General features: G+C 42.6%; 1 protein-coding gene across 1 annotated transcript in view; it reads right to left on the bottom strand.

The window, feature by feature from the left end:
- The window catches only part of LOC135717613 (transcription factor GATA-3-like), a 645,192-nt gene that overhangs the window by 269,502 nt on the left and 349,641 nt on the right, over positions 1–26,049 (bottom strand). The window contains exon 3 of the mRNA XM_065239738.1: positions 16,855–17,664. Coding sequence (XP_065095810.1) covers positions 16,855–17,664 — 810 coding nt within the window. The remainder of the gene's footprint in view (positions 1–16,854; positions 17,665–26,049) is intronic.

Raw genomic sequence — 26,049 nt, 5'->3', positions numbered from 1 at the left:
AAAAAAAAACTACCAATGTTACCCCGTTTTACGGTAATCTAAAAATAACGGAGTGCAACCGCGAGTGGTCAATCATGCTTCTGCTCATGCTCAGATCCATATTGTGCGTTCTCATAGATTTTGTTTTGTCGCTTATGATTAACTAAACTATCGTACCAAACGATGAGTTGATCAGGTCGATGTTACTGAGCTCACTTACCATCAAGATCGGTTGATTTAGTGATTCACTAGTACCCACATGGAAATTGATACATATAGATTGAAGCATTTTTTGACAGAGTTTTCAAATGTTCTGACAAGGCAACTTTTGGCCAACCGAACAATGGTGGAAATTTTCCCCACTGTTTAATGTGCACTCATTGAGCAAGTTGCCCGTGAAACAATGAACTCATCCCTCTAAACCCCCTGCACTACTGACTGGTGGTGAAGTACTTACACAACTCCATGCCCGACTCGGGAGACGATCATCGAAATGCAAATAATTAAAACCGAGGGAAAGAAGCGAAAAAACTAATTTGGTTTTTATGCTCTACCCATCAGGTCCGGGCATTATGCACATTCTTGGTCCGGAACTTTGCCGCTTTTTGTACGTACCAGTAGGTACCTTCGTACACTGACTGTGTCTTCAGCGGCAATATTCATTGCGATCTCGCGCCCGCCGTGGGGATGGGTCTGAGTTGGAAATTTCCTCCGCCATATTTTATTTAATTCCATTTGCGATTAACTTTGTGTTTGCCTCGACTTGCTGCCTCAATGCTCTCTCTCTCTCTCTCTCTCCAACGACGTAGACGACGGCCAAACCAGACCAGGCCAGGTAATTTCCTGGAAGCAAAAAACCGACAACAGAACCTTCAATGGCTGCCTCCATGCTGTATGGCAACCCATATGCAAAAGCATACTGAACGAATCTAATTACATGCATGAGGTTCGCAAGTATACGTTTTGTAAAACATATTGTAGCTCTGTGAATCCATTGTTGTGCTTTTTGTGCAGCAAACTGTACGGTTCATTTATGGTTTAATCGATAGATTGGCACACAACCACCTATAGCTGCAAACTGCGTCAAGTGACCTTCTTTCGGTTCTTGGAAACTAAATCCAAGCTCTACACACAAATTTCTCCTCAAAATTACGTTTTTCATCTATCGGCAGACGAAAACCCCCTCGACGGCGTACACACACTTTAATTAAAAAAATCTCTAACCCACAAACACTGACTGGCGGTGCTGTTGTTGAGTTCAAGTGGACATCTCAAGGGTCCTCGAGCGAGGCAGTACTTGGCTACCGTGTGAGTGTTGTACGTTCCTAGGTACCTGCGCTGATAAACAAAACGCGCCCGGCATTACGTAATCCCTACACAAAGTGATGCTTTCTAAGCCCAAACGAAAGGTTGCCGACTCCGACGACCAGGAACGGTGGAGTCTCGTTTGGTGGGAGCTTTGATTGCTCTTTAATTTCACACCGCCGACACCGACACATAGGTACCAACATGTTCAAAGAGAGATGAGAAGGCATTGAGGGGAGGCAGCAAGAGGGAGAAAATATTTTGGTACTTGAACTTTTCCTCATCGTGCGGAGACGTGGAGAGCTATCAAGAGACACGATTTCTACGTGCGTTCCGTGAGGTGATGGCATGATTTTGGCAAATTTGACTGTGGCTTAGAAATAATTTGACTGAATTTTGTTTCCCAAAAAGGTATCTTCACTGAATGAACACAGATGAACATTCACCATAATTATGAAAATAACAAAGTGTTGAACAGCATCAAAACAAAGATTTCTTCGCCCAGTGGCTCATGGGACTAACAAATCGAAATACTTGTCAATCTGATATTCGGTAACATTTTTAGCATAAGTTACGTGATCCACATAAATCAAGAATGAATTGATTATTCATGCTGCTACATGTTTTAGCCGACACACATGGTTCATTTTCGAACCCTCTAATAAGTTAATGAATAGTTACAATATTCTTGTGCGGTGGATGCACTTGAATGACAAACCATGAGCATCAATTACATCGATCTTCAAGTCCGGTAACATTCACAGCGTTGAAAGCTACTGACCTATCTCAATCCCTAATTGTATGGTCAAAGCTGCATTTGAATTTTAAATGCATATTTTTTACTGTGAATGAACACTGCACTTTCATTTTGAATCCTTTGAAAATGCTTTATTCAATCGCAACACTAAATAAAATATGAAAGTAAAATTCCTCACGTGTTTTCATGAAATCTATCACGTCTTACATTTTCACCTTAAGAATGGGGGCGGACGTCGATTTTCCGCTTCAACTCATGGGTTTGGAGGCATATTCGCTGTTGTGAGGCCACTCTATTAGATTTTGATCCACCATCTTGAAACCCAAAATGGCGGCGGAAGTTGATTTTTCACTTTTGCTCATTAAGCATTGCATGGGTTTAGATGCATATTTGCTGTCCGGAGGCCGCCATATTAGATTTTAGTCCGCCATCTTGGATTCCAAAATGGCGGCGTATGTCGTTTTCTTACTTTGACCAAGGTTTTGATTTTCCGTTTGGTGATTTTGTTACCTCAAAATCAGCTAAGGTTAAATCAGCCTTTATTTTCTGCTTTGTGATTTTGCTACTCTCAAGATCAGCTAAAATAAAATAAGCTGTGATTTTCTGTTTGTGATTTTTCTGATTTTGGATTTTTTAGATTTTTCCCATCACTGGAAGTGATTGAAGCACCTTCAACCATTTTGAAACCTGATCACCATCATAATGCATTCGTCCTACGATTAGACATACGTCGAGTTGATGATCACCGTTCATCAACAGCCACCTAATGGGACTTTGATTTCGAGTCCCTCCCGATAACGATAACTGGGTGGCCGATAGAGCAGGGATGGCGGCAATACAAGTTATGGGCAGGTATCCCATACAAGAAGTGGTGACGAGGTCTTACGAAGGTTTTGTGATCGCCAAAATTAATGGAACCTTCGTATGTAGTTGCTATGCACCCCCGAGATGGACAATGGAGCAGTTTCACCAGATGCTAGATGGACTCACCGGGAAGCTCACCAGACGGAGACCAATCGTCATTGGAGGAGATTTCAATGCTTGGGCAGTGGACTGGGGAAGTAGATGTACCAACGCAAGAGGGTATAGCCTGCTGGAAGCTCTGGCAAAGTTGGACGTCAGTCTGGCCAACAAAGGAACCATCAGCACCTTAAGCAAAGATGGTAGGGAATCCATTATCGACGTCACTTTCTTCAGTACGTCGCTAATGGAAAATATGAACTGGAGAGTGTACAAAGAGTACACCCATAGTGACCATCAAGCGATCCGGTACAGTATCGGCGAACGGACACCAGTGGAAATGCGTTGGACGAAGGTAAGCGAGTGGAAGTGGAAGACGAAGACATTCAATCAGGATCTCTTCATCGAACCTCTAAGGGTAGACAGCAGCGTCCCGGGCCTAAGCGCGAATGAGTTGACCGAATTATTAGCAAGGACATGTGATACAACTATGCCGAGAAAACTGGAGCTAACAAACAGGCGGCGTCCAGCTTACTGGTGGAACGAGGAAATTAGCACCCTCCGTGCTACTTGTCTTCCAGCCAGAAGGCGCGTTCAGAGGGCAAGAACGCAAGCAGACCGAGAGGAGCGCAGGGTGGTGTTCCGCGAGGCCAGGGCTGCACTGAAACGAAAGATAAAGCGATGCCGGTTGAAATGTGTCCCAACAAGCTGAAAGTCATCGTGGAGGGACTTTTCCCACAGCATGACCCAACGACCTACACCATATGGCGAGGAAGATGTAGACAATGTTGAAAAAGTCTCCAACGTTCCTGGACATGTTCAGGATGGTGCTGCAGAAATGTCTGCACGTGCATCAGTTTCCTGGTAGGTGGAAGGTACAAAAGCTTGTGCTGTTGCCGAAGCCCGGAAAACCGCCGGGGGATCCAGCATCGTATAGGCCAATATGCTTGCTGGATACTGTCGTATAGCTCTTGGAGAGGATCATCCTGAACAGGCTGACGAAATGCACGGAGAGTGAACACGGACTGTCGGAGAGGCAGTTTGGATTCCGTAAAGGGAGATCGACGGTGGATGCAATTCGGACAGTGATTGACAAAGCCGAGAAAGCTTCCAAACAGAAGCAGAGAGGTAATCGCTACTGCGCCGTGATTACGATTGATGTGAAGAATGTAGTCAATAGCGCCAGCTGGGAGGCCATCGCCAAGGCGCTCCATAGAATGAGGGTTCCAGACTACCTCTGCAGGATTCTAAGTAGTTACTTTCAGAACCGGGACCTGGTCTACGTGACAGACACGGGGCAGAAATTACTCCACAGGGCTCCATTCTAGGTCCCACGCTGTGGAACGGAATGTACAATGGCGTGCTGACGCTCAAGCTGCCCAAAGGAGTTGAGATTGTTGGCTTTGCGGACGATGTCGTCTTGACGGTGAGACGTTGGAAGAAGTGGAAATGCTGGCGGTCGAGGCGATAGATACGATTGGTAACTGGATGCAAGGAGCGATAGCCCACCTCAAAACAGAAGTGATGTTGGTCAGTAACTGCAAAGCAGTGCAGCGGGCAGAAATCACCGTTGGATAGCACACCATTGTTTCGAAGCGCGTGCTGAAGTATCTGGGAGTGATGATCGACGACCGGCTAAACTTTAACAGCCACATCGAATATGCTTGCGAGAAGGCGGCGAACGTCATCAACGCAATAGCCAGAATCATGCCAAACAATTCTGGTCCAAGCAGCAGCAAGAGGCGTCTTCTGGCTAGTGTGTCCTTATCGCTACTAAGGTACGGAGGTCCAGCCTGGATTGAAGCGCTGAAAACGAAGCAGAACCAAAGGAAATTGAGCACTACGTTCCGGCTCATGGCCATACGAGTCGTGAGTGCGTACAGATCCATTTCGATGGAGGCAGTATGCGTTATCGCCGGTATGATCCTAATCGGCATCACCTTGGCGGAGGACTACGAGTCCTATTTGACAAGAGAAACCAGAGGAGTACGAAAAATGGTGAGAACGGGGTCGATGGCTAAGTGGCAGCAAGAGTGGGACGCAGTGGAGAACGGTAGATGGACACACATGCTAATACCGATTATTTCGACCTGGGTGAACAGGAAGCATGAAGAAGTCAACTTCCACTTGACGCAGTTCCTGTCTGGTCATGGCTGCTTCAGGAAGTACCTGCATCGCTTCGGACACGAAACGTCACCCCTCTGTCCGGAGTGTGGGAATGTGGAAGAATCACCAAAGCACGTGGTCTTCGTGATGCTGTGCGAGAGGATATGCTCGCCCTTAGCACGGAGAATTTCGTCGAAGAAATGTGTCGAGGGGAGGGCACCTTTAACGCCGTTAGTAGAGTAGTAACGCAGATCATGTCAACGCTGCAGCGAAAATGGCGAGAGGACCAACTAGAAAGTAATAATGTGCTCACACAAGTGCGAAGTGAAAGCCTAAGCCGAGAGAACTCTCCGTCAGAGTAGGCTGAATCCACCACTGGGGTTAACCGAAAAGAACGCGACGCTGGGAGCTAAATGGCTCACAAATTGGAGAGACGATTAGCGAACTGGAAGCGCCAATTAGCTGAGGTAAAGTGAGGTGCGTAATGCACAGTCCCTCCGAAGTAATTCGACAAGTGGTTCCGGGGGAAAAGGGCAAGACGTCCAAGGAGGTTTTAGTGCGGTAAGAATGCCACACACCGTGTCACCGCGACTGTGCGCCCATGGCACGATGGCCTTTTTGAAGGTTTCCTCCTTGCCAAAAAAAAAGACACACACACACACACCCACACACACACACACACACACACACACATGCACGCGCGCACACGCGCACACACACACACACACACGAACACACACACACACACACACACACACACACACACACACACACACACACACACACACACACACACACACACACACACACACACACACACACACACACACACACACACACACACACACACACACACACACACACACACACACACACACACACACACACACACACACACACACACACACGCTGATAACAATGACCAGCTCCATCGGCGGCCAAATATATAAAGAAGAATGCCTCCAGAAGTGCCTGTTGTCCTTCCTCCGGTCCTACATAGGTGACACTCTGTTTTGGCCGAATCTGTCATCATGTCATTACGCGAAACCGTTGATAGAGTGGTACGAAGCCAACAATGTTGTTTTTGTGCCGAAGGAGGCAAATCCTCCAAACTTGCCAGAACTTAACCCAAAAGAAAAATTCTGGGCGATTATGAAGGGCAAGCTCCGGAACACAGAGAAAGTCTTCAAAAACGACAAGGATTCGAAGAAAGAGTGGCTAAAAGTGTGTGCGAAAGCTGGCGCGCGCCCAGTGGTAAGCGCGGTTACCTCTCACCCCAGCAGACCTGGGTTCAATCCCAGTCGTCGCCGCCGGGATGTTCTGAGGCATAACATCTCTGATCACGCCTTCCTTCGGATGGGAAGTAAAGCCGTTGGTCCCCGGTTCATGAGTTGATGGGTCGATAGGTAGGGTCCAGGTGTGGGAGCTGCCTTCCTGGCGTCGGTAGCATTGGTGCTCAGCACGGAAAACAAGATCGACAGAAAATAAATAAAGGAAAAAAAAAGAAAAAAAGCTGGCGAAAGCGTTGCACAGGATTTGATGGGTAGCGTTAAGTCCAAGGTGCGGGCATTTAGCCTAGAAGAGGAGGTTGAATAAACCAGCTTCGCAGAAACAAAGCTAATATGTGTTTATTTGTTCCCTGAGAGTTTCAAAAATATACGACTTAAAATGAATTTTTGGTGATCATTTTTGTCTGTTACATTTTTTTCGAGTAAAGTCTTTATGTAATTCATACATGTTTTCATGAATATTATGAACCTTAGATTGCAAGTTTGACTAACCTTATGTTTAGTTATTATTTGATGTGTGGGTGTTATTATTTTTTTTTTTGACGTAGGACTACGTCTTTAATTTCTATACTGGGGTGCACTTTGTGAAAACCGAAAATGAAACATGAAACAAAATTATCAAAGATTTTGAACATTAATATCTCAGCTGCCCTTGGATCAATTTCAATAATTTTATCACCAATCGATCAGAAATATGTATACGCAATGCTTCCAACTGATGATTTTCAACAAGAATCTATTGAAAAAGTGGTAATGTCAAGCATTATCCAAAGTACAAATGAAAAGTGATAGTTTTTTCACTGTTTTCATGAAATAAACGTTGTTCCCAAACCCAGTCGTAATAAACGAGTACCTCATTCTTATTTAACCTGGAAAGATATAAAAGAGCGCTGCTGTCTAGCCTCAACTCATTTTCGCTTCGGACGCCGTGGTGAGCAGACAGCAGAAGCAGCAAAAACAGATGTCTGGCTCTCCGTGGTGGTGTCAAACGTGTCTCCGGTCTGATCTACGAGAAAACACGAGGTGTGCTAAAGGTGTTCTTGGAAAATGCGATCCGTGATGCAGTCACCTACACTGAACACGCCAAGCGTAAGCGGCCATCGATGTCGTCTGTGCTTTGAAGAGACAGACGAACTCTGTACAGTTTCGGAGATTAAATCATCACCAACTTTGGCAACAAAACGGCCCTTTTCAAGGCCAACAAGCTTATTACAATAAAAAGTAGGAATACATATAATTTATCTGCCTGTGACAAATTACGACAACATATTCAGAACCACATGCCCCCAACGACCACCCAAAATGAGTTGTAATCTTGTAACCAAACTTGGAAGCAGGGGTGCAAGTGATTTTGATCGATTTTCTCCATCAACTTTCTCTTTGAAAAAAAAAGTGCTACAAATTTGTTTCGCCTACAATTAAAAAACGGAAAGAAATAGATGATCGATCAATTAAAAGAACTAAATGCTCTTCACATTTGTTCCGTGCCCTAGCGGTCCTACCTCAAGCTTCCGTTCGTGCCCCTAGGCACAGACCCTTCTACTTTTTTTTTTGTAGATTTGTTTCTGTAATAATTGAACAATTACAAACCTGATATAACGTTGATAGGATTAAAGTACATGTTTTAGAAAAAGTGAAAACATTTTGAATCATAAATCATATTCCAATCCTCTATCTCCCTCTCCCCATCCATACAATTGTCATCCACTAACCTCGAGAAGACCGCGAGAAATCGGTTCAAATCCTTTAATTTTAGATTTAAGACATTGCTAATGTATAAAGCAAGTGATAACTTGGATATGTAAAGTTTATTCCATTGAGTCTGTACAAATAAAGAAATGAAAAAAAGGTCTAAATTTACCACGACACCACTAATTGAGAACAGTCATGGCAGGACTGCAGTCTGGAAGTACTTCAGTTGTACCGTGATAAACCGTTGCAAAATTGGTGGATTTCATTGAAAAGGACATGAATCCACCCAATTCTGCCCAATTGAGAAATATTGGGCAACTATAAAGCGAAAGTTGAAGAAGACTGACAATATGGCAGGATGTTGGAACAAATTGGCCGCTGAGTTTGATCAGCAGCGTGTGCAACATATGGTAGCGGTAATTTAAATGCTTCATGTTACAACCAACTGATTCAAAATTTTGGGAATAGGCTGTGATGCCTGGCAAAAAAAAATATTTTGAACCACCCTAGTAGACATAATATTTGCAAGAAGCATAAGTTCCACTTTACCGAGTACCCCTAAACTTCAAATTCAGCAAACGAGCTCACGCCAACCGTTTTGCTGCAGACGACCATTGTTGGAAACAAATTTCACGGTCTCTTTTTTCCCCTAGACACGAAACCCACCCCGTCTTCCAGCCATGCGCACATGGCACAATTGAAAATAATTATTATTTGCAATAATAATTACCAATAAATTGCCATTGAATATCTAATGCCTGCGCTGCGAGCCCATAGCTGCTCGCTAGTAGACAAGCCCTACCGTATACAAAGCCGTATTTGAACGCAAACGAACGAAGCACCGCAAAAACGCGAATCGTTATTACTTTTAATTGTTCGCGAATTGGAAGAACAGTGCTGCCGCCGCCGCCACCGGGCTGACCTTGGAACCAGTTAAGGTTTGAATTTGCGTGGAATGCGCTCATAGAGCGTCTCACTGATGGTGGTGGTGGTGCTGGTTGGCCATAGTCAGAAAAACCGGGGTGCATCCCTCGAAGCCATCAACGACCTATGATGGAGAGCACGTTGCATCAGACTGTTCTAGTGCTTCGGTTCGCCTCCGCTGCCCGCCCGAAGGGTGTTATATAAAGCATTAGGCTGGAGTTTTGTTTTTTTATTAAGAACCTAATCTGAACCGGAATGCATAATGAATCGAGCTAATATTCTTTAGCTTTTTATTGTTTAATTTTTCTCGTCAATTTTTGCTACGCTTCCAAACGAGCAAATGCATTGAGGTTTAGAGAGCTTTCAGAGTCGTAAAAAATTGAGCAAGCGTGCACGCTTCGCAAATTTTTTGCACTTTCTGTTACGGATCCGCGCGCGTTTGCTGGCTGCGCTGGCTGCAATCATAAAACAATAAACAATGTTCCACTCGGTGTAGACCAACTGGCTCTAGGAACGATGATGCTTCGCACCAAGTGTGAACACTGCCATGATGATACATTTCCTGGTTGTGTAACTTCCACGTTCTATTGAGGGGAGCACTGTGTATTGCAAATTCCGGCGAGGCTGTTCAACAAAGTTGTTTGTAGTAACATATTTATGATTGGGAGCTGAAGTGGGTTTGATGAAAGCATTGTGCTTGCTGTTGCTGCTGTTTTGGCGGATGGCAAATGATTTAAAAGCAAAGCGAAGTCGGGATTGACTTTGCCCATAAAACTAATGTTATTATAAGCAGTGCTATTGGCAATGCTCAGATTAAAGCTACAACCCTGTCTACTAATTCGATAAAGCACTCAATGTTTTATGACCTTTTAAGGTAGGACAGAACCACATTTTGTTTTATTCTACGTCTGCTTTCAAGTAAAAGTGTTCTTTGACCGCTTCTATAATTGTTAGTTGAGAGCTTTCTAAGTCTCTTCCAGTCTCTACCTCCTGACTGGACAGTTGCTTACCGACTGTATGACTGAACACCGTAACTTTTCTGACCGACTGGATGCAGGGAGTCTTAGTGAAGGTTCATGTATTTGGTATTCATTGACTAAAAAAAACTTCCGACCGACTTAGCCTCGAGAATCTGTACAGTGACCTGAGGTGTCTAGCAGCGCAAGTGAGTCCAAAATAAAATCGTCAATCTCATTGATGCGCAATACCTGGCAGTCACGTGCTTTATCCGACCTTACCCGGCTTGTCACTGGCGTGTAGCAAGGATCACCGGTAATGTTTCTCGTCGTAATCAACGAGATTATTGTAGGTTGAACTTACCGTTTACCAAACCTTTGGCAGCCTATCACGATGGAGCATCTCATCGACTTAGATTTCGCTGATGACATTGCTTTACTAACCCAACTGTGTTCTGATATGCAGAATTAGCTCGCCAACCTAACCAAACGCTCCTATGCGACGGGTCTCACCATCAAAGTCAGCAAGATCAACTCGTTAGATGTCAACACGGACAACCCATCCATCTTTACTAATGGAAAAAGTCTAAAGTTTCCAATATCTTGTGAGCCAGATTGCATGGCTGCAGCAAGAATTTTTCCGTCATTGCCCAGCAAATATAAGAAAAATAAAAAAGCTCAAACTTCTCAAAAGAAATCCAAGTCCGAACGAGGTTTGGTAGTTTTTCGGACATTGTAGAATTCATATTAAACATGTACAACATACAATCCCTCGTAGAAGTTTAGTTTCTGCCTTGCTTCCAACATTAGAATCATATTTTAAGCAATTAACTGTTTCATGGGCCCTACTTGTTTGCTCTCTGTAAAACATGGCTTTCTTCTGATAAAGAACTCAACTTCCAAGATTTTAACATTATTCGCCTGGATAGTGACGATTCTTACAGAGGAGTACTTTTAGGGATCAAAAAATGCTACCCTTTCTACAAAATTTCCCTTCCTGCTCTATCAGGCGTCAAAATCGTCGCTTGCCTAATAAATGTGAAGAACAAAGACCTTTGCATACCTTCAGTTTATGTTCCACCAAGAACCTCTGGTCAACTCTGGAATCTAGTTTAGATTCTTCCATCCCCAGTATTAATTCTGGGTGATATGAACTCCCATGGTACTGGGTGGGGTGATCTATATGATGACAATAGAGCGGTTATTTTTTACGATTTATGCGACAATTTCAACTTGACTATTGTTAACACTGGTGAAGCGACACGTATAGCAAAACCTCCAAACCAACAAACTCGACCTAAATTTGTGTTGAAGATCGCTATCATTGGATTGTCTGTGGCTATCACCTATGTGGCTGGTTATCAATGATCCCCATGGTAGCGATCATTTGCCAATCATGATTTAAATTAAGTGTGGCCCGCAATCTGCAGACCCATCTCGAGTTCCATTTGACAAGGAACATCGGCTGGCAGCAATATGCAATGGTGGTGACAATCGGTGTCGAATCAATAGATACGCTTCCACCATTGGAAGAATATCGATTCCTCGCCGGTTTGATTTACAAAAGCTCACTGGAAGCACAAAAAAGAAAAGTTCCAAATGCACCCTTCAAAAAGAGACCAGCCACACCTGGATGGGACGAAGAATGCACAAATTGTATGTAGAAAAATCTGATGCATTCAAAGCTTTTCGTAGACACAAAACCTTCTCATACTTCGAGGAATATCCAAAGCTTGAGACAAAGCTGAAACAATTAATCAAAGCAAAAAACGCGGTGATTGGTGCAATTTCATCGAGGGACTCTCACGAAAAATCTCAATGAACACCTTGTGGAGGGTGGCTTGTAACATGCGTAACCGCTCATCTTCTAATGATAGTGAAAATACTCCAACCGATGGATATTCGAGTTCGCTGAAAAGGTCTGCCCGGACTCAGTTCCAGCACAACATATTCTTCGAGAAACGTCCCCAAGCGGTGGCTCTCTGGATATTTAGTCCCTTCACAATGCTGAAATTCTCTATGGCTCTTCTTTCATCGAACAACTCCTCACCGGAAAGCGATATGATTAAATTCAATAAAAGAAAACATGGTAAACCATGGTCTGACCATAACTCATACCGTCCGATTGCGATGCTTTCGTGCATTAGGAAATTGTTGGATAAAATGATCCTTCGGAGACTCGATCAGTGGGTCGAATCAAATAGCTTGCTATCAAATACACAGTTTGGGTTCCGCAAGAGCAAAGGAACAAACGATTGTCTAGCGCTGCTTTCAACAGATATTCAACTGGCTTTTGCGTACAAAGAACAATTGGCTTCAGTATTCTTGAACATTAAGGGGGCTTTTGATTCAGTTACGAAAGGCTTGCTCCGTTTTCCGCACGAGAAAATCGCCTGCCAAATCATGACAATTGATTTCTGATTTTGCCAATACCGCCTCTATGGTAGGAAGGGGGTGTTATGGAATGGCCTCAGGAATTTGGTTGCCTTTAAGTGCAATAACTAGAGGAGGATGGTGTGGAACAGTCTTTATCAACGGAGAAACAGCCATAGACAAATGCGGAGCAGTATCCTGAGCGGTGACGAAGCAAAGCTCTAAGCTACGATTGTTCTCATTAACCACGTGGTTGATGTGCTTCAGAGTGGCGATACTGTAATGATCCAAAGGCTTACAGCTCCAGAGTGAAATGTAGAACGGTCGTGGTCCGGATACAGGAATCCGCCGTAGGATGATCGCCAAGAAATTGCCGGTAGATTGAAGTCGCCAATGATTATCATCTCGTCAGAAGCTGTAGCGATCTCCATTATAGCTCGATAAGACTGACTGTGGGATTCAATTAGCGAAGAGTCACGAGTTCGATCCGGAGGAAAGTAAACTACACACAAAAACAAAGTGCGGTAAGCGAGCTTAATGTTAATCCAAACTTGTTCCATATAATTCCATGAATCGTTTTCGATAACTTTTGCCTTCAATCCAGAGCCGACCGCTATGAGAACGCCTCCACCAATAGATTTGTGGCTGTTGAGCGGATTTGATCGCATCGAAAAACCTCGTATTCGGAACCAAACACTTGATTGGACAATGTGCGAGTATCGAGCCAAGTCTCAGTGAGAACGATGACGTCACAGCAACGGTCCGAAACCGCTAAGCGATAATCATCGATGTTGGAATTCAAAAGTGAAGTAAATCCGTTGGTCCCCAGTTCATGAGTTGTTGGGTCGATAGGTAGGGTCCGGGGTGGGAGCTGCCTTCCTGGCGTCGGTAGCAATGCACAGTGGTCCAGAATGCAGATTTAGGTGGAATGATATGTTTTGAGCCTGAAATTGAAATTTTAGACTAAAAGTCTCTTCTACAAAGTTGTTTCTTCTAGTTAGGCCCTCATTTTTATTACAATGAATTCTAGGGTGGTTCTTATTATCATTAAAATCAAAAATCTAACTTTTTTGTTTGAATAAATTAAGGTATACATTCTTGAACAAAGTTATAGCTGAGCTAATTTCAAGCAACTTTGTTCGAATTAACTGTTTTGTATCTCTTAAATTGGCCGATTTAGAGCTATTTTCTTGAATTGAGTTAGGGTGGCGCTAAAAAAACAGTTATTTTGCTCTAGTTTTCTTATTTCAAATTTCTCAGCAAAGGTGTCTTCAAATGACTTTTAGACCTTTAAAAGGCGCAAATTTTTGCCCCAGAAAGCTTGTCAATACCTTTCGCCGATCAAGAGTTATTGACGTTTTTGTACTTAAAATATGCATTTTTCAAATGGTAATATCTCTGGTTGGGGTAAACAAAAAAAATGTTTATATGCGGCATTTGAAAGAGCGTATGTTAATATGAATAATATGAAAAAAATAAGAGGTATGTTATTTTTTAAACTCGTATAAAATCAATTTGAAATTATTCATATTTTTTACTAAATTTGGGTATATCTTTTTTACTTGAAGAGATACAGACAACAAATTCAGCTATAAAACATTTGCCTTAAAGAGTTTTAAAAGTCTCTAGAAGATGACTTTCATGAGAAATTTCAAATAAAAAAAGTTATTGACAAAAGATGGATTTCATAGGACCACTAGGACGTTTCAATAATTGGACATTTAGTGTCTCAGAAGAAGTTTTTGTTCTTAAAAGTCCCCTTCTTTTGGTGTTTGCAAACGTCAGGGTGGTCCTCAAATAAGGGAATTTTTAAAACTTACTTTTTTGTTTTACAAAATAAAAACATGTGTTGTTTGAAAAAGTTGTAGTTAAAATGATTGAAAGCAACTTTGTCGAATTTTTTTTTTTCTATCTCTTAACGTTCTCATTTTAGAGTAATTTTTAGGAGTTGACTTAGGGATTTCCTGGAAATAATAGTTTTTTAGTACTAACATTTTTATTTAAAATGTATCATGAAAGTCATCCTCTAAACACTTTTAAAACTCTTTAACACGAATGTTTTGTAGGGAAATTTGTTGTCTGTATCTCTTAAAAAAAAAGATATACCCAAATATAGTAAAAAAAATGAATAAATTTGAACTGATTTTATACGAGTTTAAAAAATAACATACCTCCATTTTTTCATATTATTCAGAATAATATACGCCCATTCAAATGCCGTATAATTTTTTTTTCTGTTCGCCCCAACCAGAGATATTACCATTTGAAAAATGCATATTTTTAGTACAAAAACGTCAATAACTCTTGATCGGCGAAAGGTATTGACAATCTTTCTGGAGCAAAAATTTGCGCCTTTTAAAGGTCTAAAAGTCATTTCAAGTTACCTTTGCTGAGAAATTTGAAATAAGAAAACTAGAGCAAAATAACTGCTTTTTTAGCGCCACCCTAACTCAATTCAAGAAAATAGCTCTAAATCGGCCAATTTAAGAGATACAAAAAAGTTAATTCCAACAAAGTTGCTTGAAATTAGCTCAGCTATAACTTTGTTCAAGAATGTATACCTTTATTTATTCAAACAAAAAAGTTAGATTTTTGATTTTAATGATAATAAGAACCACTCTAGAATTCATTGTCATAAAAATGAGGGTCTAACTATAAGGAACAACTTTGTAGAAGAGATTTTTAGTCTAAAGTTTCAATTTCAGGCTCAAAACATATCATTCCACCTAAATCTGCATTCTGGACCACTGTGCAATGGTGCTCAGCACGGAAAACAAAATCGACGGAAAACAAAATCGACGGAAAACAAAATCGACGCTGCGTAGAGAGAGAGTTCTGAACTATTATGCCTACCATCCGAAAGGACTTGGTTGCCTGAACAACTTTGCTGAAGACAGTAGCCTTCTATATGGCCAGGATTTTGAGATACAGCTTATATAGGAAGCTCGTGTGCTGCGTCGTGAGAGAGTTCTGAACTAATATGGCCACCATCCGAAAGGACTTGGTCAGTTGAACAACTTTGCTGAAAACAGTAACTTTTTATATGACCAGGATCACGAAATATTCTTTGTTGGACCTAAGATCCATACATTATAACGCCCGTCATAAGTAACATAAAAGTGAAGCGCCTCTAGCGGCGCAGTTCCCAATTAAAGCTTAATTAAATGTCACAGGCTTGTTGGTCTTTCTCAGTACAACAATTTTGTCCAAGACAGTATAGCTCTATATATTGAAACGAATGAAATAATCCACCACAGCCCCTATTAGTGAAAATCCCATAAGCTTGGGTATCTTTATTCGCGGTTCCTTATTCACGCCCCCGTTACCCCGGCAATAAGGATTTCTGACTGTATTTGAATCGTGCATTTTGCATATAGAATTACAGTGCCTTTACATCTAAACTTGATGGGTTTTAAATATAATTACCGTGATAAATTAATTAATTTAATTTATCTTTATTAGGGAGGCTTTCAGCCTGGGGCTGGTTCGCCTCCACACCGTGATAAAATTGAAGCTTCACTTGACAACCTGTTGTTGTTTTAAGTCATTGTCATAGCAACAACATATTGTATTTTTCCAACATTTGAACCAGTAGAACCAAAGTCAAGGCGATACGAGTGATTTTTAATATTCTTCCAAAGTAATTCCCATGCAAATGTCAAACCATTTGCGCAAACTCTTAACCTTCATAAATCTGTACCATTTTTTGGACAGGTTCATAAGTTGTGATCCTGAATCGAACTGGAGGGTGGCCTGTTACAAATTTAACACTCTTTCCAAAATGAAGTACCCAAATGGACATGCAATGTAAAACAGACGTTCAATGGTAAGTTTGTAAAAGCATTTCAAGAACAACATGCGAAAATGGCGCTCATATGACACCCACACAAACCATCAACATCACCCGGTAGGGGAAACTTTCCCTTTCCCGGTAATACTGTTGGTTTGCGTGGGCGAACCGCGGCTGGCGACGAAAGGGCCTACAGTAATGGTTTGAAATGGTTTGTTTACAAAAAGTTTGTATGTCCTTTTCATACGTGGCTTTTGATTGTTGATGATTGTTTGGCTGTGAAGTAGCTAAAAGTGGTAGCTTAGGAGCTGAAAAACATGTTTGAAATACTCGCATAACATTTGAAAAGCCGTAGATTTAGCGAACTAAAATTTATTAAAGATACATAATTCCATATCTAAACGACACTTCCTAGTAGAACTGTATTAAGAGTCATGGAATCCAGGTTTTCACCATCCGCTTAAATCGTATGAGGTAACAACAAGTGCTTCGGTATGTACAAAGTGTTTGCAATGACGATTTACGTACAGACTGTGACAGCGACAGCGGTGCAGGCCTTTCGAGACCCTTGAGTGGCTTACTCCACGACAATCTAAGCACAAACATAAGCGTTGCTTGGTGAACACAAAGATCGACACAAATCATAATGGGATAAATAATCAACAGAAATCTCTTCCCGATAAGAAACTAACACATAAACCCCACACCGTGTCCATATCTTACCGGCACTGGTGCGCGCTTTCGTCCGCTGCGACTTCATATGGCTACTATTCATAACCGTAGGTCGTGAGTTGGGTTGAAACGAACCACTTTGCTGGTGATGGTAGCTGCCGTAGCCGCCACCGTTGCCCACAGTGTCGGCGTATCCACCGGCGCCGTACGATCCCGTATCAAACAGCGCACTATGATTTTGGTTACCACCGCTACTACTGCTGGTAGCGATGTTCAGGGCCGTACCTTCCCGTTGCTTTGGCTGTTGGTTCTGTCCACTGCTACCACTTCCGGCGGATCCATTTCCACCACCACCTCCACCGCCTCCTCCTCCTCCCCCACCTCCTATCCCGCCACCGCTACCACTGCTACCACCGCTCAACCCAAGCGAACTCCCCGTTAGGCAAGGCTTTACGTCCAGCATACAGCTGTCGTGTGCAGCGGCGGCTGCTGCATGTTGAGCGATACTGTTCGAAGTGACCTGAGCCTGATGCATGAAGGCATTGATCGTGGCTTGGTACTCGGCCGGGGCCGTCTGCACCGAGTCCGGCGTGGAGTCCTTGGGTGGCGTTGGCGGGAACGAGAATAGGTGTTGGCTACTGCTGCTGGCGCTACCACCAACAGCTTGACTGGTACCTTGGCCGGCAAGTCCTATAGCTTGACTTAATTTGTCCTGTGGATCCTGTGGACAGGCAAATGGGCTGCCCCAGGCACTTGCTCCTGATGCCATCGGTTTCGCAGGATCACTGAGCCAGGACAGCGGGCCGTGGAAGTGGGGTCGGCAGACTTGTGGCGCCACGTGCGTCGTTGCCATGCGGGATGCTGTGGAAGATAAGAAACGGGGAAATTAGTTAATCAGTGTGTTTTTAAACAAAAGCATTCATAGAATTCCAAACAACCTAACAATTTACAACAAATAAGACTGACTGAACTCCTATTTTGTGGAACGCAGTGGCACCATCATCGGCATATAAATCCCTGGCAAATACAAACAAATCACTTCCATCTGAGCGAATCCTTTTGACGACGGTACGCGTTATCGTATTATTTGCGCTGACACACTCGTGTATTTATTTTTAATCTGTATTTTTGTTCTGGTTTATTCGATCGTAAATCTGATGCTGGGTGCTCTCCCAGCATCAGCAAAGCGGAAAAATACGGCAGCATTGACAACGTTCATACATTCATGTGCATGAATAAAGGTAGGAAATGATGAATTTATCCCCTCCGCTTGTCGTTGCTGAACCGAAAATGGGGTAAAAAAATGTAACATTGTTTCGAATAACTCCACTCCCCCCACCATCCCTCCATTTCTCGCTCCATGAAGCCTCATCGTCGTCAACTCCATCACTCATTCACGTCACGAGTTCACCGAGAGACAATCCGTCGCGCAGTTATGGATAACTATTCATTCCGAGAAATCGTTCACACTTTTAGAATAACCGGCTCATCGTCCGTCGGTTGCCTCCCGCATCCAACTTCCTCTTTTCCACCGCTGCCTCACGCGTGTAATCTGATCTCCGACAGCTCCCATACACAGACTCCCTCAACCTCGGCGAGGTCTGGGCATAATTTCCCAGTTTTGGGAACCGTCCGAAATTTGAATTAATTAAAACCATCACCGTTGTTGGTGAACCAGCGAGCCCCTTCTAATTCGATACACATGGGAACCTCTGCGAGATGAGCAGCTTAATCTGTGTGAGCCGCAGAGTGAATGAGTTAATATTTATTGATATCTCGGGCCAGTGCTATCGCTGGACATGATCGAATTTCCGCTCCACGCTCACGCCTGGCCGTTCCCGTGTGCGTGGAGCTTCCAAATTAATTGTTGACACTTTTCTACCTCTTTCTCGGGACTGACATCGACGACGAGCGAAGGATTCTCCCGTTTTGTTTGCCTTTCAACACTCCGCGTGCGCGCTAAGAATAGCCCCAGCTCGCGAGAGACCGAGAGAGGTGCGATCAGATTTGATCTAAATCTGATATCAGTATCTAGATGAACAAGACACAAAACGGTCCCCCGACAGCCCGCTTAGCGGTGGTGCGGTGCGGTGGACGGTAGGAACATATGTTTTGGCGCTCCGAACTTCATACAAACACAAAACATATTGTGGGAAACTGGCAGCAAAGGTCGTAATTTTCGCTCCACGTCCGATGATGGATCCTGACTGTCCTTTATAACTTTGATAGTAGGTCAAGATGGTGCTCGCCCGGCTGCAAGTCAAACAAATCGTAAATTTTCCGGCTGATTTGTACTCATAAAACGATCGTAAAACCACCGAATAAACTACGGTCCGCACGATCTGCCAGTGAGATCGGTCTCACCATCCAGGGATCCCTTAAAACGGAACTCGTTCGGGCAAAATTTTATGTTGGACCGATTCGATGACGACGACGACGGCCAACCTACCAATTGTAGCAGGAAAGCCGAGTGAAAAGATAATAATAAAATGAGCAATAATTCGCTATCATCATCTCGTTGTTTCTGGTGGTGATTTCGCGAAAATCAACGCACCATTCGGTGGTCAAGTACCTAGGCGGAGCAGTGAGCACGTAGTCAGCGGGGATGGCTTCGGAGTTGTGTGCAAGGGTAATAACAATAAATTACAATAATCAGGGAACGATGAAAGCGAAAAGGGAAAAGGCTGCTGAACAATGTGAATCGACTCAAATGAGGAAGTATGATTATTGAAATTGTAAAAGTAAAATTCAGAGATTCGGTCAGTTTGGACGATCTTTCGAGAGAGGAAAAGTTAAATAAAAAAAAATAGGAACTTCCGTATAATTTAGTAGAAATGCCAAAAATATCTCGTTAGCCTTGAAGTAGTAATTTTTAATAGAAAAATAAAATAGTTTTAAGCTTTTACATATTAGTTAATTTTCCAGTTTAACAGATGCAATTTAATGTGTTATGTGAATACCTCAAATTTTTCAACGCCCGATTTTGTCATTTCCTGATTTTGTTAGCTTTTTTCCCTAATTTTGTCAGCCTGCAGATTTCACTACATTTTTCAGTTTTTAAACATGAATTTTCAACTTTTCGCTCTGAATAATGAACAATTGATTATTTTAAGTGCTTATTCATTCAAATATCAATCAATTAAACGCACAGATCTTTCAACCTTGTTCCTTTTACATATTAATTCATTTTTACTCCCTTAATTCATTTTTACTCCAGAAATAATCAGTTTTGAATTTATGTTTACTGGAAAAATCCTTTTTTCCACGGAAAATCTATGTTTATTTTCTTTGTTATTGTGATATAAAGCATTGCTTTATTGTCAACAACATTTATTCTTAAATCAAAAAGGGCATCACATATTTCAAAAAATTAATTTCTCCCTTCGACCTTTTGTCCATTCGACCTTTTGTTCCTTCGAACTTTTGTCCCTTGGAAAGAGTTATAAAAAAGTTGAAATAACTTTGCCGAATATTTGTTGGTTAGGAAGACCGTAACATTATTGACTGCTTAGTGAGAGTGTTAAAAGTACTGAACTATTCAGATAATTGCTCTATGCAGACTGTTTGTACCTATCGGTAAAGGCAATGAAAGAGCCAACAAAAACATTCAGTCACTCACAAACAGGCAACTCACACCGCTTGCCTGCGCTCACACAACATGAAATTTTCAATACAAAATGTATGCTCAATCATTCACATGAAAGAGTGGGTACGACCACGGGAGAATAAACGTGCTGGCTCTCAGACTTTCACGATGAAGTGCATGTGTAGGCAGATTTCTGTAAAATTCATTCCAAAATCACTCATTACACCTGACTATCCAAGCACCATCTGAACGGCGTGTAACTTAACGATATAAATCAAAAGAGAGTCCATATCCAACTAAACAACTTTGCAGAAGTCACCAAACTTCTAGCACAAACGAAGTGACAGACGACTAACTGGCGAAGAAATGCATTAAAATAATCTGGTTCACTGTAATAGAATTTTCTTGGAAGTTTGTGCCATCATCCACCAGATGGGATATTATTTTTGTTTTTGTTTTGCACAAAGTTGATTTTGTGTACAATGATTCATTGACAGTGTGCAAAGAGCGTATCATTTTGTCATTTTTTTTTTATGTATTTCAGTTTTGAGTAGAGTGAAAGAGAACCAAAACATTCTAGTACATTTGGTGAAAATGCTAGTTCAATCCAGTAGTAGTGTTGCCATGTAGTACAATCCAGTAGTAGTGGTGTTGCCATGTGGTACACTGAAAAATTGCAATAGCAGGTTAGTCACCAAAGTTTTCGAGCCGTTCCGTCTGTCACTTCGTTTGTGCTTCTAGGGTGCATGAGTGAAGCGCTACAATTTGTGTCCAACAACAGTACCATTCTGCCCACTGTCCGTAACTCATTTCCCTTCTGTTTTTCTGAAGCCATCTACTTGGCATCATTCTCGTTCCGTTTTTGTTGTTGCTTGCATTGTTGTTGTTTTGTATTACCCTGTTTTTGTTTGTCATCTTGTTGTCGCTTTTCAGGCTACAGCTTTCCCCCGAAGAACGGGTTACTGAGTTCTACCCAGCGCTTTATTATTATTATTATTATTATTATTATTATTATTTAATTTTATTCATCGGACTATTGTCTACATGAAACAACCTTAAAGCTAAAACAATTCAAGTGTTTCTAATCCGTGCCAAAAAGCGAGATGAAGATTCCCCAAATTCGAATAATTCTTCGACAGCCGTAAACGTACGCATCATAGTTGTTAGTGGTTCGTTGTAACCGAACGCCGTTCGATGGTACCGCGGTTGGAGAAGGGTACCACTTCGTAATGTTCTCGGTGGTACTCGGATATCCAACAGCGAGAGAAGCCTCGAGCAGTCGACCTCACCATTCAATAGCTTGGCAACAAAAACTGCTTGCTGATTTTTCCGTCGGCATTCCAGAGTATCCAAGCTCAGCAGATTGCAGCGATCAGAATACGGCGGGAGATTTTACGGATCACGCCATGGTAGATTACGTAATGCTATCCTGATAAACTTGCGCTGAACACTTTCGATCCTCAAGCTCCAAGTCAACTGATGAGGAAACCAGACCAAGGAGGCATTTTCCAGGATTGGTCGCACAAGTGAGCAATAGAGAGCTTTCAGGCAGTGTGGGTCAATGAAGTCCTTCGATATTTTCGACACAAAACCTAGCTGGCGATTCGCCTTTGTGATCAGAGCGAGCGGTGGTCCAGTAGAACACCAAGATCGCTAAACTGGTCGGAACCACACCGTTGATGGCATAGTCAAAAACAATCGGCTGCCTAATGCGGTAATACGACATTACCATACATTTAGGAATGCTGAGGGTAAGCTTATTCCGACGACACCAATCAACGAACAGATCCAATACCGATTGAAGACGAATGCAATCCTCAGCAGTCCGCACCACGAAGTACAGCTTTAGGTGATCGGCATACGCAAGCTTACAGCCATCTCCAAGTAGAAGAAGTGGGTCGTTGATGTACAACACAAACAGCAACGGGCCAAGATTTCTACCCTGTGGTACACCTGACGAGTTCGTGAAATACGAGGAAGTACTGGAATCGAGTTTCACTCGCAGAGACCTGTCAGTCAAGTAGGAGCACAACCACGAAGTCAAACGGTCCGACGCACCGAGTTTGGATAGCTTTGCCAACATAATGTTATGGTTGATCGTATCAAACGCTGCTTTTAGATCAGTGTAGATGACGTCTATTTGTGCCCCATTTTCCAGTTGCTCAAAACATGTCGTGGTAAAGTCTAGAAGATTTGTGGTAACCGATCGTCCAGGCATGAAGCCATGTTGGTCACTAGAGATATAGCATTCGGTGTGCTCAAGAATGAAACCACTCACAATTATCTCAAACAGTTTTGAGGCAGCTGAAAGGTTGGTGATTCCTCTGTAGTTTTTAACGTCACGTTTATCTCCTTTCTTGTGTACCGGAACCATAAATGACTCTTTCCAGACTGCAGGAAATTTCGACTCTACAAAAGATTTGTTGAAGATTCTGCAAAGCGGTTCAACAAGCGCTCCAATGGTACGACAATACACTGCAGAAGGAATGCCATCTGATCCAGGCGAGAAGGTACATTTCATTTTCTTGGCGGCATTAGTTACCATAACGAGCGTTATTTCAAAAGTGTTTATGTCAACAAGGTTTGAAGGCACATCCGAAACAGCCGAGACAAGTTCAGTCGAGGTGATGGATTCTGCGGCAAAAACCGACGTAAAATGAGCAGCAAAAAGCTCACATTTCTCCCCGCCTATCGACGATTCAACGTCATTGAAAAAAACGCTTGCAGGCATTGTTGAATTTTTCCTCTTCGAATTTAAATAGCTCCAAAAGCTCTTGGGGTTTCGCCTTAAATTAGTTTGCACTCGTAAAAGATTACGGTACTCGTTACACGCCAAGTGAAAACTACGCTTATTTGCCAGGGAACGGTATCGCCGAAGTCTACGTTGCGAAGCATTTCTTTTTCGTTTTAGTTTTCGTAGCAAAGCGGTGCTCCACGCAGGAGAAACAGCAGGCCGACGAATCGGTACGTTTGTATCCATCCAATTATTTAGCACAGCACACAACGTTTCAGCCATTTCATCAGCATTCAGTCCATCGAAAAGAAGATCCCAGTCAGTGACGGAAAGGAAGTCCATTAGAACATCGAAATCAATCTTGCTATAGTCTAACGCAAGCTCATCACTCGCATTCAGCAGCAGTGCACCGTCATCAACTAGAGATGGTAAGCAGACGACTAGTGGCGGATGATGAAGATCAACTGGCAAGAGTGGTGAAACAGATCTCGAGATTTCCACAGGAAAGTCCGTATGGCAAAAGAACAAATCCAGGATGCGTCCTAAGTGGTTGCACTCGAGATTTCTCTGATGCAGGTTGTGGAAATCCATGCCATCAATCAAGAATGAGCTAGCAACTGGTAAAGGAACAGAGTTCACAGGTCGAATCTCGCCATCAGCCCAACTCCAGGATATCCCAGGTTTATTGTAGTCACCGCATCCCAGCAAGCAATCGCTGTCAGAGCCACTGTTACAAAGCTCTTGGATCGATTCAATATGCTTATTCAAAACGCTGAGATCCTTGCTCTTGTCTGGAGGAACGTAAATTACACACTGCAATAGTCGCTTGGATCCAATCCTCGTCGATACACACACTTGTTCTATCGTTTCTCCGCTCGTTGCAACGACACTGCTACTGATGAAACGATGAGGTACGGCAATTAGAACCCCTCCAAAACGAGATTTGCTGCTGTTTATATGGCTTCGGTCACATCGGTACACATTGTAGTTGCTTCCGAAAAGCTGCGTCGAATTGATAGCCTCGTTAAGCCCCGTCTCGATTAAAATGATGACGTCAAAATTGCACTCCAGGACGTTGCAGTAAAAGTCGTCGATCTTGGTGCGCAGTCCACGTACGTTTTGGTAATAAACCCATAAACGACTAGCGTCACGGGTCGTGTTCTGCAACATGGAAATATTTGGCGCGGGAGTATTTGGTGAATGGTACAGATACTCACCTCTGGTGGAAACCCCACAGAATGTCGCAAAGAATGATTATTGATAATGGTGCTAACCCTAGGGTTTCCACCGTCCACATGATAGAGCTTTAAGTATTTGTCAGTGGATTGCCGTTGGATCCAGACTGGTTTTTTGAGTAGTCGGTGAATTCACGGAATAATATCCCATCAGGCCACGTAGAAGCGTCGAGAGCTAGTTCTTTCAGCGATGGATCCAAGCCAACTTTGAAGGAAATGAAAGTCAGCTTCGTCTTATCCACTTCCTTGGGAACGAGACGCACGTCGTCAGCAGGTGTTGTTAGATCCAAGCAGCGAGAAGTAATTTTTTGAATGTCCTCAGCAGTTATTAACGGGTGTAATCCGAACAGGTAGAGCCAGAACTTTGGAGGGGAGATCGGTGGTGTTAGACACGGTACAGACAAGTCACTGAGATCAATTGCATTGGTCCCACGCACAGAAGAAGTGCCAATCGGTCCACCTTCATTACCACGACGACGTTTAACACCAAGTCTGGGCCAGGCATTTCCCTTCCTTGATCGATTCGATGGTCGCTCAGCAGGAATATCCATGGAAATGCACTTGTCAACTTTATCACTCAGCGATTCCACCAAGTTGAACAGTTGTTGAACCTGAGCCGGTAAGCCATCAGGTGACGGAGTCGTGTCGTGTGCGAGCTCATCAGTAAAATATTGTTTCACACTTCTGCCATTCATTTTATCCCGGAAATTTGAACAAACGAATACAGCCTTGCCTTGCGAGAATAGGTCTTTGCTCGCACGACTGAGGTTGAAACCACAACATTGCATGCTGATGTGGAAGTAAACCTCACAAAAGCCGCAGCGCAACGGCTCGATTTCGTTGATTTCCAACTGGCATTCCCGCATTGTTTTTTCTCCATCCTTACAGCGAACAAAACAAAACTCAGTGAACAGCAACAAATGATAGCGTTAGCCCGAATACAGGAATGTGGTTGAAAATTAAATCCTTCGGAATCGTCCAAAACAGCAAATTCACAAATCAACTCCACAATTTAGCGATGAAAGCAGGTCCAGATAATACGTCAACGTTGAAAAAACGATTAAAAACTACAGTCAAACGAATTAAAAATAACTTTTAGCGGACACAATGTTAACGCGAATGTAACACACAATGGAAGCCTTGCACAATAATGTTATCACGGTGGGTTTTCAACCAAGCACTCTAGTGTTCTGCGAGCAGCGTTGCCAGGTCATTTTCAGATAAATCTGGACCAGTTAAAATATAAAATCTGGAAAAATCTGGAATGCTCCAAAAAATCCTGTTTTTAGCATAATGCTATTGAAATCAAAGTGATGTGCCAATCTCCCGTAAAAATCGGTTAGTATGATCATCTGGAATTTATTCATAGTACCAGAATGTTTATAAATTCCATATTTAAATAAATTATATAAAGCAAATAACTTATCAGCATTGCTAAAATTATCGAAAAGTTAAAAAAGGTTTTGAAACAGTGTGTCCAAAATGTTTAAATATCCATTTCAAAAATTGAGTTAAATTGTTGGTACAATACAGCAGAATATATTTATAGAATTGCTTTTAAACCTTTTTTAACTATGAGAAGCAAAGACAACTTTGATGGGGTGGATTTTTTTTCTAATAGTCGTTTAGTCCTTACTATTCGTTCGTAGTAGTTAAGTACCAGAATATTTCTTAACAATTTTATTAGTTCT

This window comes from Ochlerotatus camptorhynchus, unplaced genomic scaffold (assembly GCF_037179485.1).
Source record: "Ochlerotatus camptorhynchus isolate MF236.1 unplaced genomic scaffold, CSIRO-AGI_Acam_v1.1 ptg000062l, whole genome shotgun sequence".
In the NCBI taxonomy this organism is placed as follows: Eukaryota; Metazoa; Arthropoda; class Insecta; order Diptera; family Culicidae; genus Ochlerotatus; species Ochlerotatus camptorhynchus.
Note: the sequence above shows the minus strand (reverse complement) of the source record. Positions and strands in the feature narration are given on the sequence as shown.